General features: G+C 44.8%; 1 protein-coding gene across 4 annotated transcripts in view; it reads left to right on the top strand.

Annotated features, from left to right (window-relative positions):
* TTLL4 (tubulin tyrosine ligase like 4) overlaps positions 1–18054 on the top strand; it is a 171920-nt gene that overhangs the window by 46133 nt on the left and 107733 nt on the right. For all 4 annotated transcript variants that reach the window (XM_030209263.1, XM_030209264.1, XM_030209262.1 and 1 more), the window contains 6 exons: positions 599–662; positions 1426–1547; positions 2802–2912; positions 4268–4344; positions 7573–7767; positions 7857–7939. In XM_030209263.1, coding sequence (XP_030065123.1) covers positions 599–662; positions 1426–1547; positions 2802–2912; positions 4268–4344; positions 7573–7767; positions 7857–7939 — 652 coding nt within the window. The remainder of the gene's footprint in view (positions 1–598; positions 663–1425; positions 1548–2801; positions 2913–4267; positions 4345–7572; positions 7768–7856; positions 7940–18054) is intronic.

Genomic DNA, 18054 nt, shown 5'->3' with positions numbered 1-18054 from the left:
AAAGCGCAGGGTACAAATGTAACAAAAATAAAATAGATACTATTGGAGATTCTACATGGAATGTTGCTACTATTGGAGATTCTACATGGAATGTTGCTATTCCACTAGCAACATTCCATGTAGAAGCCTGTGCGGCCATATTGGTGATCTGCAAGGGCCGACTTCTACATGGAATGTTGCTAGTGGAATAGCAACATTCCATGTAGAATCTCAAATAGTAGCAACAGTGGAGGAGTGGCCTAGTGGTCAGGGTGGTGGACTTTGGTCCTGAGGAATTGAGTTCGATTCCCACTTCAGGCACAGGCAGCTCCTTGTGACTCTGGGCAAGTCACTTAACCCTCCATTGCCCCATGTAAGCCGCATTGAGCCTGCCATGAGTGGGAAAGCGCAGGGTACAAATGTAACAAAAATAAATAATAGTCTGTAATAAGGATAGATGGCTTAGTGAGAGTGTGCAGTGGTGTAAGTCAGAAATGTCACAGTGGATACATTATTATTTTTTTTTTTTAAGTTCAGGCAAGAGAAGATGGTTTTTTTTGTTGTTGTTAGAAAATTGACACTTTGTTAATGAAACATTCCAACTTTTTCTTCCTTGCAGATGAGTCAGACTGTTCATCAGAAGGAGGAGCCCTGTCCTCTGGATCTGTGACTGCTATATCCAGGTGAGCTTAGCCAGAAGCAGCGCTGTCTGATAGTCTATTTAGTAGGTACAATTTGGGGGATCCTCAAAAATGTTTTGGTCTGTTTAGATGGTAATAAGGAGGACAGAGGAACCATGGACTTGTGCAGGCCTGGCCTAAACATCTGACAATAGCAACTCCCGTCTACATTATTTTATTCAAATGTAACATAGTAACATAGTAGATGACGGCAGAAAAAGACCTGCATGGTCCATCCAGTCTGCCCAAGACAAACTCATATGTGTATACCTTACCTTGAATTTGTACCTGTCCTTTTCAGGGCACAGACCATATAAGTCTGCCCAGCAGTATTTCCCGCCTCCCAACCACCAGTCCCGCCTCCCATCATCGGCTCTGGTACAGACCGTATAAGTCTGCCCTCCCCTATCCTCGCCTCCCAACCACCACCCCCTCTTCCCCCCAACTGCTCCGCCACCCAATTTCAGCTAAGCTTCTGAGGATCCATTCCTTATGCACAGGCTGAAAGTGCTCCTTTGGAACCTGTTAATGTGGAAATACCTAAATTTAACTGTGGGCCTGAAATTTCCCACTGTAAGTGGTGAAGGGTAATGAGATTTGATATACCACCTTTCTGTGGTACAATCAGTGGTTTACAATTATATGCAGGTACTTTCTCTGTCCCTAGTGGGCTCACACTCTGTATTGTACCTGGGCCAAACTGTTTTGTCAGAGGTCTTGTTTGCTTGGATATGTACAGCTCTTTTCTTTCCTCTGGTTTTCTCAGGGAATGCGAGAGTGTCATCCCAGCGCCAAAGCATGAAGATAAGATCATTAAACCAGCTCTTACTCTGAGCATCTTCCCTAATGTGCCGCCAACTCTGTACTTTGCAACACGGGATGAAATGGGTAAGAGTAAGTGGTAGCACCAGTGCAACAGTGTACATCTCTGTGTTACACCCTAGTGGGAGTACTCTGAATGTCTGAGTCTGTTCAGAGAGAGAGTGTTTCAGAATGAGTTGGATTTCACTGTGAGAGTAGCTAGCAGGAGCTATGTTGTCCTCCTCTGACACGATAGGGGCATAAGAACTTGAATAATAAGATCAAAAGCCAGGTTCTTTTTGTACAGATTGCAGGAGTTGGCTGACTTTGTCACCTTTGTGTTTAGTCCTTTCTATTAATGTGGAGGAGTGGCCTAGTGGTTAGGATGGTGGACTTTGGTCCTGAGGAACTGAGTTTGATTCCCACTTCAGGCACAGGCAGCTCCTTGTGACTCTGGGCAAGTCACTTAACCCTCCATTGCCCCATGTAAGCCGCATTGAGCCTGCCATGAGTGGGAAAGCGCAGGGTACAAATGTAATAAAAATAAAAAAATTTAATGTATAGAGATTGCTGTCTGACAGCATACTTTGTTCATGAAGTAATATAATTTCTTTCAGTCTTTGTAGTCTGGCCCTATTTCGGTTTTGTAGTACAGCCTTTTGGCTTGTCTTGTTGTGTATTTGTAGCTTTTTTTTTGTTTGTTTCCATGTGTTGAGTGTTTGTGTGTCTCTTAGTTTTTTCCATGCTCGTTCTAGTTTCCTGGATTGTGTTTTTAGTTTTTTCAGTTCTTCGTTGTACCATGGTATCGAGTTATGTCTGCGTGAGGTTCTTGTTTGTAGGGGTGCTATTTCGTCTAATATGCTTTTGCATCTTTTCCCAATCTGAGAGATATGTTGTGTCTGTTTGTGTTGTCCAATCGTTATTGTATATCTGTTGCCAGAATGTTACTGGGTCTATTTGGCCTCTTGTGCTGCGTTCGTGTGTTGGGGGGAGGGGGGACAGTTAGTTTCAGGCTATGGAGTAAGGGGTCTCACTATTCCAGCGAAGGGTTGGGAAGGCATAAAGTATAGAGGTTTGACATTACTGAATTGTCAGATTTGGTGCAAATACAAGGATTTGCTATGTTAACCCTCAGGATTGAAGTTCTGCAGGTGCTTTTCCTTTTTTTGGACCATTGCATAGAAAAATCTGATAGCTCATTTTAATTTTATTGAGCTTAACAGTATGATACCGCTGTACTCTGCCTTTTTAAGATTTTCCTTTTGATGTTCTTTTTGTGATTCTACCTGAGCACAAGTTTTACCTCTGGCAGCTTTTCTCACTTTTTCCTTTCCTCTTTAGTGGAGTTATTGCCATGGGTACAGAGGAAGCTGATGAGATGGAAAATGAGCAATGTGACACCAAATATAGTAAAGCAGGTTGTACTACGCTCCCACTTCAGAATCACCAAGAGTAAGTAGCCTACTGGTAGCTGTTCCTCTCTCTCACCACTGAGAGTGAACCTTTTCTTTGGTGTTATAAACTGAGAGGGATTGTAAATCTTCCATATGTAGGGTGATAACATGAGAAATTTGTCACATGGAAGTACTGCGTATGGCTGCTCACTAATTACGCAGAAAGTGTATGCATGCTTAAATTCCCAGGGGTGTACTTAGGCAATGGAAGATGACGTGGACTCAAGGAACATCATTGGGAGAAGTGGGATTTGAATCCTCGCTTTTCAGATTCTCGGCCTGCTTCTCTAAACACTATTCCTTCACACCGTGTTTTTGTTATTGACAGTCTCAAACACTTTATGTTGGATTAAGAGAAGTAAGCATTGACCAGTTATTTTTTCCTTGAATTGATGTATTTGGTTAGAGTCTGATGAAATGCTTAATATATATTTGGGGAAACGGGTGAGTATTTGGTGGTAATTACTTGTCTTTCCTAGGTCATTTGCAATTATTTCTTTTTCCGAAACTTGTTAGTCCCTGGCACTCTTTCATTTTCATGTTCAAAGTTTTTAAAACTTTGTATAGTTGTTAAAACATTACATAACATAGTAACATAGTAGATGACGGCAGAAAAAGACCTGCACGGTCCATCTAGTCTGCCCACGATAAACTCATATGTGTATACCTTACCTTGATTTGTACCTGTCTTTTTCAGGGCACAGACTGTATAAGTCTGTCCAGCAGTATTTCCCGCCTCCCAACCACCAGTCCCGCCTCCCATCACCGGCTCTGGCACAGTCCCCGTATAAGTCTGCCCTCCACTATCCTCGCCTCCCAACCACCACCCCCTCTTCCCCCCACCTGCTCCGCCACCCAATTTCAGCTAAGCTTCTGTGGATCCATTCCTTCTGCACAGGATTCCTTTATGCATATCCCACACGCATGTTTGAGTTCCGTTACCGTTTTCATCTCCACCACCTCCCGCGGGAGATGAAAACGGTAACTGAATTCAAACATGCGTGTGGGATATGCATAAAGGAATCCTGTGCAGAAGGAATGGATCCACAGAAGCTTAGCTGAAATTGGGTGGCGGGGGGAAGAGAGGTTGGTGGTTGAGAGGCTAGGATAGGGGAGGGCAGACTTACACGGGGTCTGTGCCAGAGCCGGTGATGGGAGGCGGGACTGGTGGTTGGGAGGTGGGAAATACTGCTGGACAGACTTATGAAGGAAGTAAGATGTGGTACCTGCAAATGTTAACATTTCCCAGTAAAGATGAATATTAAAAAGAATAAGTTGTGTGAGATGGTGCTCTTTATTAAAAACCAACAGCTGCTGCTGTTATGTCTTTACCTGTGCTTTCTTTTCCTATAGGAAATTACGACTGGCTGGGATGCTGGGGCCATCATATGAAATCACCAGGGTTTAAGACTATCCGGGAATATCAGAAGGTATTAAACTCAGCTTTTTAGCTTTATGCCCATGAAATGTACTCTTACCTATGCTGGAGATATGGTGCATTACTGTTGAAGCGAGAGAAAATTTAAGGAAAAAAAATACTTCATCAGAGCAGCAGATCCATGCTGTCTCCAGGTCATCTGGTGAGCACAGTCCCTTTGGACTGTCGACTGGCAGTATTATGAGAATTTAGCTTTAGCACCAGTGATGGTATTGAGATTTCTCTGAGGTTAAGCAGGCTATTAATATCCTCACAGTAGAGCCCCGCATGGTAACAGCTCTTCAGCTTTGTAAAAACTTGAGAGAGTTCAATGCACATATGCCTTCCCGACTGTGACTGTTGTGTGAGACCTAGGCAGGCTCCATTTTTCTGTGGAGCATATTGGTCACACACTTCAGGTGCTCTCTGTAAGCTCATGTCTCCAGGTCATCTGGTGAGCACAGTCCCTTTGGACTGTCGACTGGCAGTATTATGAGGATTTAGCTTTAGCACCAGTGATGGTATTGAGATTTCTCTGAGGTTAAGCAGGCTATTAATATCCTCACAGTAGAGCCCCGCATGGTAACAGCTCTTCAGCTTTGTAAAAACTTGAGAGAGTTCAATGCACATATGCCTTCCCGACTGTGACTGTTGTGTGAGACCTAGGCAGGCTCCATTTTTCTGTGGAGCATATTGGTCACACACTTCAGGTGCTCTCTGTAAGCTCATGTCTACATTGCATGTTGAGGCATTTTTTTTTGCCATTGTTTGCATTACTTGTGTAAGTTCTGCCACTGTCGTTCAGGGCCTACTTTCCCCAATAGCTGCTTTAGTTAGATTTTATGGGCATTTTTTTTGTTGGCCCTCTCTTGGCCTTGGTAGGCATAAATTATCTGGTCAGGTATTTTTCACCATCGAATTGAGTTCACTGTTTCTGCCCATCTTCAAGTCCTTACTTAAGGCCCATCTCTTTTCCCTTGCTTTTGGCGCCTAACCACCTTCCCCATTCATGCTACCTACACTGACTACATAGTTTGTAACCTTTAGATTGTAAGCTCTCTTGAGCAGGGACTGTCTTTCCCCATGTTAAACTTGTACAGCGCTGCGTAACCCTGGCAGCGCTATAGAAATGCTAAGTAGTAGTAGTAGTTATTCCAGACATGTACCAGGAAAAAAAGTTCCCAGTGGCTGTTAGAAGTGTTTCCGGTGCAACAGGACCATATCCATAACGGATGCCTATTATTGGTGCCTGCAGTGCCCCGGACCCAATCATGATCCATCTTATTGTGTTCTGTGTTCACAGATGTCAAAGAACGGAATGCATGGTTGTGAGAAGCAGTGCAAACAAATTTTTGGCACGATAGTCCAGTCCTTCAACATCAGCAACAGTCTACCTGGCTTCCAGAACTGCGTCAAAATCAGGTGTCATAATCACCCTTGTTTTCAAGTGTTGATAGATGCCACCAGGATCAGTCATTGTGGGGAGGATTTGTCCTTTGTCATTGACGCCGAGGGACAAAGGTGCTGAATATCAGGTGCCCCAATATCGAGCTCCTATGGAATGTGCAACAAGGCACCAAGATCAGACGTGTCCTTGAAGCTCTCCTGGTGTGAGGCAACTCCCTTTCTGTTTCATTAGAGGGGATGTGACAGCCTTTATGGAGCCAAGACCTAACTCCTGATACTTAACAGGACATGACCACTACAATTTCAATGTCCTCACCTTTGTTGATGGCATTCTTTGAGGAGCAGCTCATGAGAAAGATTGAGGATCTTGTAGTTCTTATTTTCTCAGTGCCAATCTTCTGCTTTGGTGTTGAGGCTGATGTAGTTTAACTGATACTTGAAGCTCATTATTGATACCGAGGCCTCAGGTTTTGGATTTAGTGCCAACTGCTGATGTCCATCTCCAGTCTGTCAGGTGAGGAAGGTTCTCCAGTGCATCAGAGGTCCAGGCCTGACCAAGAGGTCTGTTTGTGTCTTCTGAGTACTTCTGTAAATGGGCATCTGAAGAAGAGCTAATGGACTTCTTTGAGGAGGAGGAGTTCAGTGGTCTCCCATCAGATCCATCCCAAGGCTCCGTGTGCTCGCATGATCTTCATTTGGTCAGGGGACACACTCGCCATTTTCTGAAAGCAGGCAGTTTTCAGTTTTCTGTACAACTTCCTCACAGTCTACATAATCTGGGAGCTTCAGCACACCCTGAATTCGCAGGTTGCTTCGACAGGGCCTAGTTTTCAGGTTCTCTAGCTTTAGTGCCAATTCCTGAGTCTCGTTTTTCAGATCATTGAAGGTTTTGTCTGCAGAAACCAGAGCTGAGTGTTCATCAAGGCACTGATCTCCCTCTTTGTTCTAGTGATTGAGGTCAGCAGTTTCCCCTCTCGGGTCCGTGCCCAGAGTAGCTAATTCTGAGTGGACTGCTTTTGTCGTTTTTAATTTCCCTGTCTTCTACATGGTTGATGGCAGGTTCCTGTTCGGCTCTCGTATCAGTCATTTGTACTACTATAGTACACTCCTAATGATTGTCCGCCATGTTGGAAGCCTCCACTCATGGGGCCTGGATCACTCCAGTCCTTTCAGCTTAGAGGACATACTACCTTCAATTGTAAAGTAAAAAGAAGTCCCAAACCTGAAATCAGCCAAATATTTTATCATATTCCTAGGAAATTTCTTTGATTAAGACCGGAAAGCAGAGCTACATATGCAATCAGCCATCACTCTTGGTGATGTCATTTCCTTCTCTCTGAAAAGTTTTTACAAAGCTGGAGAGCTGTTCTGTGTGGGGTTCCACTGGATGACATCAGCCATATGTGAAAATATATATTCTACTTTCCTTGGAGAACATCTGTTAAAGGTAAATAAGTTTGTTTTCACTGAATTGAAGCAGAGAATAGAGCAGCAATGATTTTTCCTGTGCTGCCCAATTGGTTGCAGATGCTGTGTGTAAATTCTGAATTACTATATAGTAAGAGCAGATAGAAGTAGGTTGGTTACGTCGAAGGGTCTTGTGTTGTCTTAAAAGCTTGTGTAAATCATCTTTTTGATTCTTACATGGAATAAATAAGGTGTTGCATCCTAATATATCCAGCTGCAGAAGGAGTTATAAATCTGTATGTGAGCAGAGGAGCCCAGTTTCTGATGTGTGTACATATACTGAACAGTGGGTTTGGGGAATCCCCGTTGTGTAGGACTTGCAAATATCCAAATTGCTGATAATAAAACATATATTCTTATTCTAAAGCTGAATCATTTTCCTGGCTCATTTCAAATTGGGAGGAAAGACAGACTATGGCGGAACCTATCCAGGATGCAGGCTCGTTTCGGAAAGAAAGAGTTCAACTTCTTCCCCCAGTCTTTTATATTGCCACAGGATGTAAAGCTGCTGAAGAAAACCTGGGAAGAGGGCGGTACTCGTCAGAAATGGATTGTGAAGCCGGTAAGTGGGTATACCTGAGTCTTGTAACTGGGATATAGAGGCAAGCTTCTATATGACTTATAATCTCATGTTGCCTTGCTGTTTTCTAGCCAGCATCTGCCAGAGGCATTGGGATCCAGGTTATTCATAAATGGAGCCAGCTGCCCAAGAGGAGGCCCCTGCTGGTGCAGAGGTAATCTTGTTCTTTTTGATCGTTTTACTTGAGTGGCAAGAAGTGATATACTAGTACATAGAAACATAGAAAATGATGGCAGATAAGTCTGTATAGTCTGCCTATCCATTCCAACTAAGCACTACAATTCTTTCCTCTCCCTTAGAGTTCTGCTATGCTTATCTCACGACTTCTTGAATTTAGGTATACTATTTCAACTAGGAGACTGTTCAACACAGCACTCTTTCTGTAAAGAAATGTTTCCTTAGAGTATTTCTGAGTCTGTTCCCCTTTCCTTCCTTTCAATTGCTTGAGTCCTACCTCCTCTGCATTTATGCCACAGAGAGATTAAACTTTCTTCCAAAGTATACATATTGCAAATTTTAAGTTTATCTCCATATACTTTATGACAAAGACCACTTATCATTTTAGTAGCTGTTGTGAGGAGTACGCGGGTGAGAGGGAGAGCGAGGCACCCCAGATAAGCCGGAGAGTCCTTTCCCCGAAGGGGGGAAGGAAAGGTAAAGACTACAAGACCCAGCAGCCCCTGGGAGACTCCCACACTAGCATTAGAGACTATGATTCCCAGCAACCCCCAGAGGCGGCTCAAGGAAGGACAGGTGAGGGGAGTTCGCAATACTCCTTTGCGGATTAATACCGTTCAAATATTTGAACGTCCCTATCATATCACCCCTGTTTCTCCTTTCCTCCAGGGTATACATGTTCAGGTCAGCAAGTCTCTCCTCATACATCTTGTAATGCAAATCCCATACCGTTCTCATAACTTTTCTTTGCACCGCTTCTTTTTACATTCTTAGCAAGATACGGCCTCCAAAACGGAACACAATACTCCAGGTGGGGCCTCACCAACGACTTATACAGGGGCATTAAAACCTCCTTTCTTCTGCTGGTCACACCTCTCTCTATACAGCCTAACAACCTTCTAGCTACGGCCTCCGCCTTGTCATCACCTTGATACGTTCTGAAGTTAGTGATCATGAATGTTTGGGTAACTGGGGATGATTTGTTGATGATTCATTTATAATATGTGGTCTAAACGAAAGCCATTTATGATGACTTAATTGTGAGTTTAATATGTATAATGGCATTGAAGTTATTGAATGCTGATTTACTTCTAAATGAAGTCTGTATGACTTGAATTTGTATGAATGTAACCATATGTGGTTATAATATAAAGAATTTGAGTGGGGGTTTAGAAATATTTTGTGCTGTAAGGAGGATGTGAAGCTTTAGTGCTAGATGTTTGTTATGGGCACTCCGGTGATATATTGTCCCTACGGTTGATGGTATTTTGTGACCTCATTTTTGGTAGATTTATACAGGTTAGTGGTGTTGATTTTAATATCCATTTTGAAATTTTTGCTCTGCAAATAGATGACTTTAAAGAATTGCAGTGGAAGTACTTATCTTGAAACAATTAACTGCAGCCCTAACTTAGAGGTCATATATTAGGTTTCTTTTCTACCACCCCAAGAGAATTAGATTTGGAAGGTGTGCACTTCAAGCATCTTCAGTGGTCAGATCATAATTGAATGTATTTTAAATTAAGACTGGTGGGTCGAGGGAAGAAGCCATTGAATTACTTATGTCATCAGTAACAAAGATGAGTAGATTAGTAGAAGTTGCAGTTTTATGTGCACAATGAGGAATACTATCGATTAGATCAATGTGCTAGTTTTATTAGGTGCTTGATTAATCTTGAAATACGATGCTGAATTTGGTGAAACACTGTCACCCTGTCATCTGGTGTACAAATAGAGGCAAAGACTCAGAATACTTTAAAACAGGAAAAAAGTAATAATGTAATATATTATCAGTCCCTCTTGGTTGAAGAATTAAGTTTTTTTTTCTTTTAGTACCGAAAATAAGGCTAACACGCAGTCATCCGCAGGAGGTATTTGGATGTTGGTAGGTGTTAAAAAAAAAATCAAAAAAGCTCAGATATCATACAACTGAAACATGTCTGAAAAGTGGTGCTAGAGCAAAATCATCCAGTCTCCTGATATTGATAGAAGTCAGGGGAGGGGGGGGGGGGGGGGCAGAAATTGTACGTGTAGTTTAGGATGGATATGACAGGGCAGCACCACCCCCCTCCCCCGCCCTGAAATATTACAGATGTTAATGCTGAATTGTTTCCTGTCTCCCTGCTCTCACTATGATTCCTTTACCCTTTGTCTCTCTCACAGTATGCAAATAAAACTGCTCTGATAACGGAAAGGTACAGTTTTGGGAAATGTGTACAACAGTTCCTGAAGAGGAAGTAAAGAAAGCAATAGTACAAGTGAAATATTATTGGGCAGATAAAGGCAACATGCTGTCAGTAGTTGTGCACATTGTTAATATGTCATTGGAAGAGGCAATTTGAATCAAGCGGCAGTGTAACCCAAATCCAGTGGGAGCAGATGTTACTCTTCTGATTACTGCCCAGTGTGTCCAGCTGGCCAACCTTGGGTGATGTGATTTGGAAAGCTGTGTGTTGCAACAGAGGATTTGTTCTGTGGGTGTGGGTTTAGGAAAGGCCATAGCTTAGAGTCCCGTCTGGTCTTGGTGGTAGATTTATTGTACACTACTGTGGAAAGAGGACAAGTGGTGACATAGTTTCATTGGATGGGTCCATAGCATTTGACACAGATCATAGTAACATAGTAGATGACGGTAGAAAAAGACCTGCACGGTCCATCCAGTCTGCCCAACAAGACAACTCATGTGTGCTACTTTTGTGTATACCCTACTTTGATTTGTACCTGTCCTCTTCAGGGCACAGACTGTATAAGTCTGCCCAGCACTATCCCCGCCTCCCAACCACCAGCCCCGCCTCCCACCACCGGCTCTGGCACAGACCGTATAAGTCTGCCCAGCACTATCCCCGCCTCCCAACCACCAGCCCCGCCTCCCAACCACCGGCTCTGGCATAGACCGTATAAGTCTGCCCAGCACTATCCCCGCCTCCCAACCACCAGCCCCACCTCCCAACCACCGGCTCTGGCATAGACCGTATAAGTCTGCCCAGCGCTATCCCTGCCTCTCAACCTCCAGTCCCGCCTCCCACCACTGGCTCTGGCACAGACCGTATAAGTCTGCCCCGCACTATCCCCGCCTCCCAACCTCCAGCCCCACCTCCCACTACCGGCTCTGCTATCCAATCTCGGTTAAGCTCCTGAGGATCCTTTCCTTCTGAACAGGATTCCTTTATGTTTATCCCACGCATGTTTGAATTCCGTTACCGTTTTCCTCTCCACCACCTCCCGTGGGAGGGCATTCCAAGCATCCACCACTCTCTCCGTGAAGAAATACTTCCTGACATTTTTCTTGAGTCTGCCCCCCTTCAATCTCATTTCATGTCCTCTCGTTCTACCGCCTTCGTATCTCCGGAAAAGGTTCGTTTGCGGATTAATACCTTTCATGTTAGTTGACCAGATTAGATCATTTGAAATAAGGGATATGATATTAGCGTAGTTTCTCTTTAATTCTTTTTGAAATTATAAAGCATGGGGTGTCCCACAAGGGTCAAGTCTCTGTACTGTTCTATTTAACCTGTACCTTGTGCAACTGAGGCAACTACTAACCTCATGGGGAGCTGAATTCAAATTTTATGCTGATGATTTGCAGCTATTTCGTGACATAAGGCTAAGATAGTTTCCAAGATGAATATACTAGTCAGTGTCATTAGAAAGAGATATGGTTGGTTGAATATGAATGTATTGGTATTAGTTTGGATGAGTTGCAGTTAACACCTGGCTGAACTTTGACTCAAGAATTGGAAATGAGATTAAAAAATGAATCACAGAATATTGAGGTTATATTAGATTCAAGGATGACTTTTAAATCGCAGGTGAAGAAAGTGGCAGCTGCAGCTTTTTTCAAATTGAATACTGCGACGATTGAAATATATACTACCTTTAGATGATTTCCGGATAGTTGTTCAGGTATGTGTGTTCATCAAGAGTTGGACTGCTGCAATGGGATGTCTGACGAAAATGATAGACATTGCAGTTAGTTCAAAATGCTGCTACCTACCTGGTAACAATGATGTTGCATTTTGAAACTGGTCCCAGATTGCCTGATTTGCTTTTGTTACCAAGACTTTTAAAATCTTCTGTACCTCTAATAGCCATAAAAATTAAAGTGCATGCATACCTTGCCAAAATTATTTTACCACATATATCTGTAAGAACACTAAGATTGCTCAGAAGACTTCAATTAGCAGTACTGTCATAAAAGGTATCAGGAGTCAAAACAGGAAATCATGCCTTCTCTATAGTGGGGCTGAAGCTATGGAAATCCCCCCCCCCCCCCCCCCACAAGTGCTCTTCACAGATGGCGAACTGAGGAAAAAGTGGAAAGCATATTTGCTTAGCCATATGGGTGAATTCTTGTGAAAGACATAATAGGAGAGGTGTAAAACAGATATATCTTGTCCAAATGCTGCTGTTTACAATGTTTTTGTTTATTTACATTGTAATTACAGAGAATAACTTTAGATCTGTCAAATATCAAACATATAAATTGCGAGTGACCGTACTCACCCGCAAATGCGCAGTAGAGACTTCCCTCTCTGTCCCGCCCCCGCGTCAATACGTGATGACGGGGGCGGGACAGAGAGGGAAACTGCGCGAAGGGGAGGGAGGGAACCGCTGAGGTCGCTACTGCTCCCCCCACCCGGAGTCGCCGCCGCCCCCCTTCCACCTGGCCCGGGCCCTCTCTTCGCTATTGAACTTACAGCGCCGAAAATGCAGCAGGCAGATTAGCTGAGCTCCCGTCGGCCTTCCTTCCCTGCCTGTGTCCCGCCCTCGCCGACGTTACATCACACGAGGGCGGGACACAGGCAGAGAAGGAAGGCCGACGGGAGCTCAGCTGATCTGCCTGCTGCGGTTTCGGCGCTGTAAGTTCAGTGGCGAACATAGGGCCCGGCCCGGGTGGAGGGGTGGCGGCAGCGGCGACTCTGGGGGGGGGGGGGAGGGACCGGTAGCGGCGACCTTGGGGGGGGGGGAGGGAGGGGAGGGCAGGAGAAATGCTTGACATTGGAGGTATCAGAAGGACGGGGGCCTTGGAGCTGGGAGGGAGGGACAGAGGGCCTTGCAGCTGGCAGCGAAGGAGGGAGGATGCTGGACATGGGAGGTCAGAAGGAGGGGGGCCTTGGAGCTGGGAGGGAGGGACAGAAGGGGGCCTTCGAGCTGGCTGGGAGGGATGGAGGGGGGCCCTTGGAGCTGGGAGGGATGGGGCCTTGGAACTGAGAGGGCAGGCAGGGGCCCTGGGAGCTGGGGGAGAGGGTGGCCCTTGGAGCTGGGAGGGACTGGGGCCTTGGAGCTGGGAGGGAGGGATGGAGGGGGGCTTTGGAGCTGGCAGCGAAGGAGGGAGGGCAGGGGGCCTTGCAGCGACAAGGTGGGGGGCGGGGGCTTTGCAGAGGGGAGGGGGAGGGGGCCTTGGAAAACCCCCCATACCAATACTCGCCCGTTTTAACGGGCTTAACGGCTAGTAAATGTTTATAAATAATTCATGTGTGGTGGAAGAGTTAAATAGGGAATGCATATTTAATCTTTCAAACAACACTAAAGTAAGAGGACACTCCATGAAATTTTTATAGTTTATAATTAAGCTGTGGAATATTTACAGTGGACACAGTGGGTTCCAAACAAAGCTGTTTATCCTTGGAAATGAACTATGAGAAATAAATTTACTGTTTGGACTCAGATACTTGTTATTGTTACCCAGGCTGGAATCTAGGCTTGATGGACTTTGGTATGACTCAGCATGGCTTTTCTTATATTTTAAGAATATCATTAGCTATAAATCTGAGACTGAGATCACACCTGGTGTTGCCATGCTTATGAGAGATGTTCTTTCTTGTCATGGTATGTGTGAAATAAACTTATCCTTATTGTCCATACCAGACCATTCTAGAACAAATGGGTGCTGTCTGTCGACCATTCTGATTCGCCCCTTAAGGGTCTCATACAGTCAAAGAATGTTCAGTATTTTTCTTTCAGCAGCTGGATGGACTGTGCAGCTCCTAGATGGTCTTCTCAGCCAGCTCCTTGTTCTGCACTGCTCTGGTAGGACTAAAGGAAAGAGAATAATCAGGAAAGACATTTGTCCATCTAAAAATGACAGTACACAAGAGTTGAGGTATAGTACCATTGTGTGCAAAGGTTTAGATGGCCTGGTCTGGCTTTGTTTCAGTGAATCCGTAAGTGAACAGAAACTGAGACAACCTCAATGTGGTATAAAGATACACTCAACCCCGTACTTATCACTTACATGAAAAATCTTTTTTTTCTTTAATTTAAAGTCCTGCTACTGTAGACAGAAGTTGGAATCTCATAAAGATGGTGGATAATAGTGGAACCATGCTGCAGCACTGTGTTTAAAACAGTCTAATTCTCATTTTTAAAAATTTCTTTATTATATTTTCCAAATACAAATTAGAATAACCATTTAATATTCCCCCAATAATGCAGTATGTTATCCAAATTTTCACTCAGATAGCCGGTGAGGACTTGTCTCGCTGTTCCTCAGATATGAGAAACTTGTTAGACAACAATCCCTGATATCTGGTCTCATATGAAATTGTGTAAATTGCCCATGACATGTTGCTCTTGAGTTGTGACAACTGATAACATAGTCCATTCTTTGTAGTACTTGATCCTTAGGCACAGAGCTTTGCTTCCACACCACCACCAGTGCAATCTTACTGTTTGTAAAAAGACAAGCTGCAAGCCTATGGATCTGTGGCTCAATTCCCAACAGGTTTAAAATATAGTAGACATGTTCCGCCATATTGGGGTACTGCACCTGCATAATTTGTGATAGAATTTCTAGGATAATCATCCAGTTGTCTTGTACTTGTGGGCAGTTCCACCAGGCTTCACAGTCCTGCCAACACTGTCCTGAACTAGCATTATACATTTGGTGTAACTGCATAAGTGTATAGTAGCACCTGTAAAAAAGTGAAAAAGAAGTTTAGTAGTGGATTGAAACAACGGTGGAGGGAATATTGACTGAAGGGTGGAATTCCAAATGGAAGCCTTGGATTCCAGAAGGGCTTCCATAAATTAAAATTGAAAGTTATTACTTCTAACCTTCCCTTATCCAGGGTGGGGTACAAAAACCCCCATACATAATTAAAAAAAGAAAATGCGCATGTAAAATACAAAAAAAAAATACACAAAACCACAAAACTTGTCTATATCAGTCATCTATTATGGGAGGGACCAATAAAGAGTAAGTGCTAGGAAATTTACAAGGATGGGAAAAGTCTGTAACAGAAGCAGTAATCGGTGGAGCATGGAGAGTAAAAAAAATTAGGTAGTGATCTGACCAATGAGCAGAAGTATCTTTAAAGCTAGAGAGGCTGAATGAATTAGCAGGAAAAGAGGAGAAGACTAAATCAAGGGAGTGGCCGGCATGGTGAGTAGGAAAGCTTACGTGCTAGTGTAAGGAGAGGTCAGAAATAAGGGAGAGGAAGTATGGCGATGCTTATGTACTTACGTACCTTGTCACACAGGATTTCTTAAGGTTTCTCAGTGATGTTGGCCTGTCTTCTCTCACCTGTTTTCCTACACCATGCAGCTGGCCATACTTAATTGTGAAGTTCTGCCTCCTGACACAGCATTCAGCGAAACAAGTGACCCTTGTTTGGGGTATTATAGTGAAGCTGTGCTTTTTTGATCAAACAAGTTTGAGTTTCACATGCAACAGTGGAGAATGTGGACAATTAACTAAAAGATACAACGAAACGCTATGTAGAAAATGATGAAGAAAAAGCCAATTTGCTAAATAGATACTTTTGTTCTGTTTTCACTGAAGAAAACCCTGGGGAAAGACCGAGAGGGACTGGCAAAAGTACACCTGAAAATGAGGTGGATAGAGCGCCGTTCACGGAAGAGAGTGTGTATCAACAACTTGGAAAGCTAAAGGTGGACAAAGCCATGGGGCCGGACGGGATCCACCCCAGAATACTGAGGGAGCTCAGAGAGGTTCTGGCGGGTCCACTTAAAGACTTGTTTAATAAATCCTTGGAGACGGGAGAGGTTCCGATGGATTGGAGAACGGCGGAGGTGGTCCCTCTTCACAAAAGTGGGGATAGGGAAGAAGCTGGAAACTACAGGCCGGTAAGCCTCACTTCGGTTATTGGAAAAGTAATGGAAGCCATGCTGAAGGAAAGGATAGTGAATTTCCTGGAAGCCAATAAGTTGCAAGATCCGAGACAACATGGTTTCACCAAAGGGAAATCGTGCCAAACGAATCTCATTGAATTCTTTGACTGGGTGACGGGAGAATTAAATCAAGGACGTGCTATGGACGTCATCTACTTAGATTTCAGCAAGGCTTTCGATACGGTTCCCCACAGGAGGTTTCAGTGGTTTCAGGCTGCTGGGGATCTAGAAGACGTGATCCACCTGTCCACGAGTTTTCTCGAATCCCTGTATTGGTGGACAATTTGGTCCAATTTGACTCTGGGACGTCCTTTCCAAATTCCTCAGCCACAAAAAGTGCTGACCACGGATGCGTCTCTCCTGGGATTGGGAGCTCATGTCGATGGGCTTCACACCCAAGGAAGCTGGTCCCTCCAGGAACGCGATCTGCAGATCAATCTTCTGGAGTTACGAGCGATCTGGAACGCTCTGAAGGCTTTCAGAGATCGGCTGTCCCACCAAATTATCCAAATTCAGACAGACAACCAGGTTGCCATGTACTACGTCAACAAGCAGGGGGGCACCGGATCTCGCCCCCTGTGTCAGGAAGCCGTCAGCATGTGGCTCTGGGCTCGCCGTCACGGCATAGTGCTCCAAGCCACATATCTGGCAGGCGTAAACAACAGTCTGGCCGACAGGTTGAGCAGGATTATGCAACCTCACGAGTGGTCGCTCAATTCCCGGGTAGTGCGACAGATCTTCCAGGTGTGGGGCACCCCCTTGGTAGATCTCTTCACATCTCGAGCCAACCACAAAGTCCCTCAGTTCTGTTCCAGGCTTCAGGCCCACGGCAGACTGGCATCGGATGCCTTCCTCCTGGACTGGGGGGAGGGTCTGCTGTATGCTTATCCTCCCATACCTCTGGTGGGGAAGACTTTGTTGAAACTCAAGCCGAGGCACCATGATTCTGATTGCTCCTTTTTGGCCGCGTCAGATCTGGTTCCCTCTTCTTCTGGAGTTGTCCTCCGAAGAACCGTGGAGATTGGAGTGTTTTCCGACCCTTATCACGCAGAACGAAGGGGCGCTTCTGCATCCCAACCTCTGGTCCCTGGCTCTCACGGCCTGGATGTTGAGAGCGTAGACTTTGCCTCTTTGGGTCTGTCAGAGGGTGTCTCCCGCATCTTGCTTGCTTCCAGGAAAGATTCCACTAAGAGGAGTTACTTCTTTTTATGGAGGAGGTTTGCCGTCTGGTGTGACAGCAAGGCCCTAGATCCTCGCTCTTGTCCTACACAGACCCTGCTTGAATACCTTCTGCACTTGTCTGAGTCCGGTCTCAAGACCAACTCTGTAAGGGTTCACCTTAGTGCGATCAGTGCATACCATTACCGTGTGGAAGGTAAGCCGATCTCAGGACAGCCTTTAGTTGTTCGCTTCATGAGAGGTTTGCTTTTTTCAAAGCCCCCTGTCAAGCCTCCTACAGTGTCATGGGATCTCAATGTCGTTCTCACCCAGCTGATGAAACCTCCTTTTGAGCCACTGGATTCCTGCCATCTGAAGTACTTGACCTGGAAGGTCATTTTCTTGGTGGCAGTTACTTCAGCTCGTAGAGTCAGTGAGCTTCAGGCCCTGGTAGCCCAGGCCCCTTACACCAAATTTCATCATAACAGTGTAGTCCTCCGCACTCACCCTAAGTTCTTGCCAAAGGTTGTATCGGAGTTCCATCTGAACCAGTCAATTATCTTGCCAACATTCTTTCCCCGTCCTCATTCCTGCCCTGCTGAACGTCAGCTGCACACATTGGACTGCAAGAGAGCATTGGCCTTCTATCTGGAGCGGACACAGCCCAACAGACAGTCCGCCCAATTGTTTATTTCTTTTGATCCCAACAGGAGGGGAGTGGCTGTGGGAAAACGCACCATATCCAATTGGCTAGCAGATTGCATTTCCTTCACTTACGCCCAGGCTGGGCTGGCTCTTGAG

Source organism: Microcaecilia unicolor, chromosome 7 (assembly GCF_901765095.1).
Source record: "Microcaecilia unicolor chromosome 7, aMicUni1.1, whole genome shotgun sequence".
Lineage (NCBI taxonomy): Eukaryota > Metazoa > Chordata > Amphibia > Gymnophiona > Siphonopidae > Microcaecilia > Microcaecilia unicolor.
The sequence above is the reverse complement of the archived record's forward strand: the minus strand, read 5'-3'. Positions and strand labels throughout refer to the sequence as shown.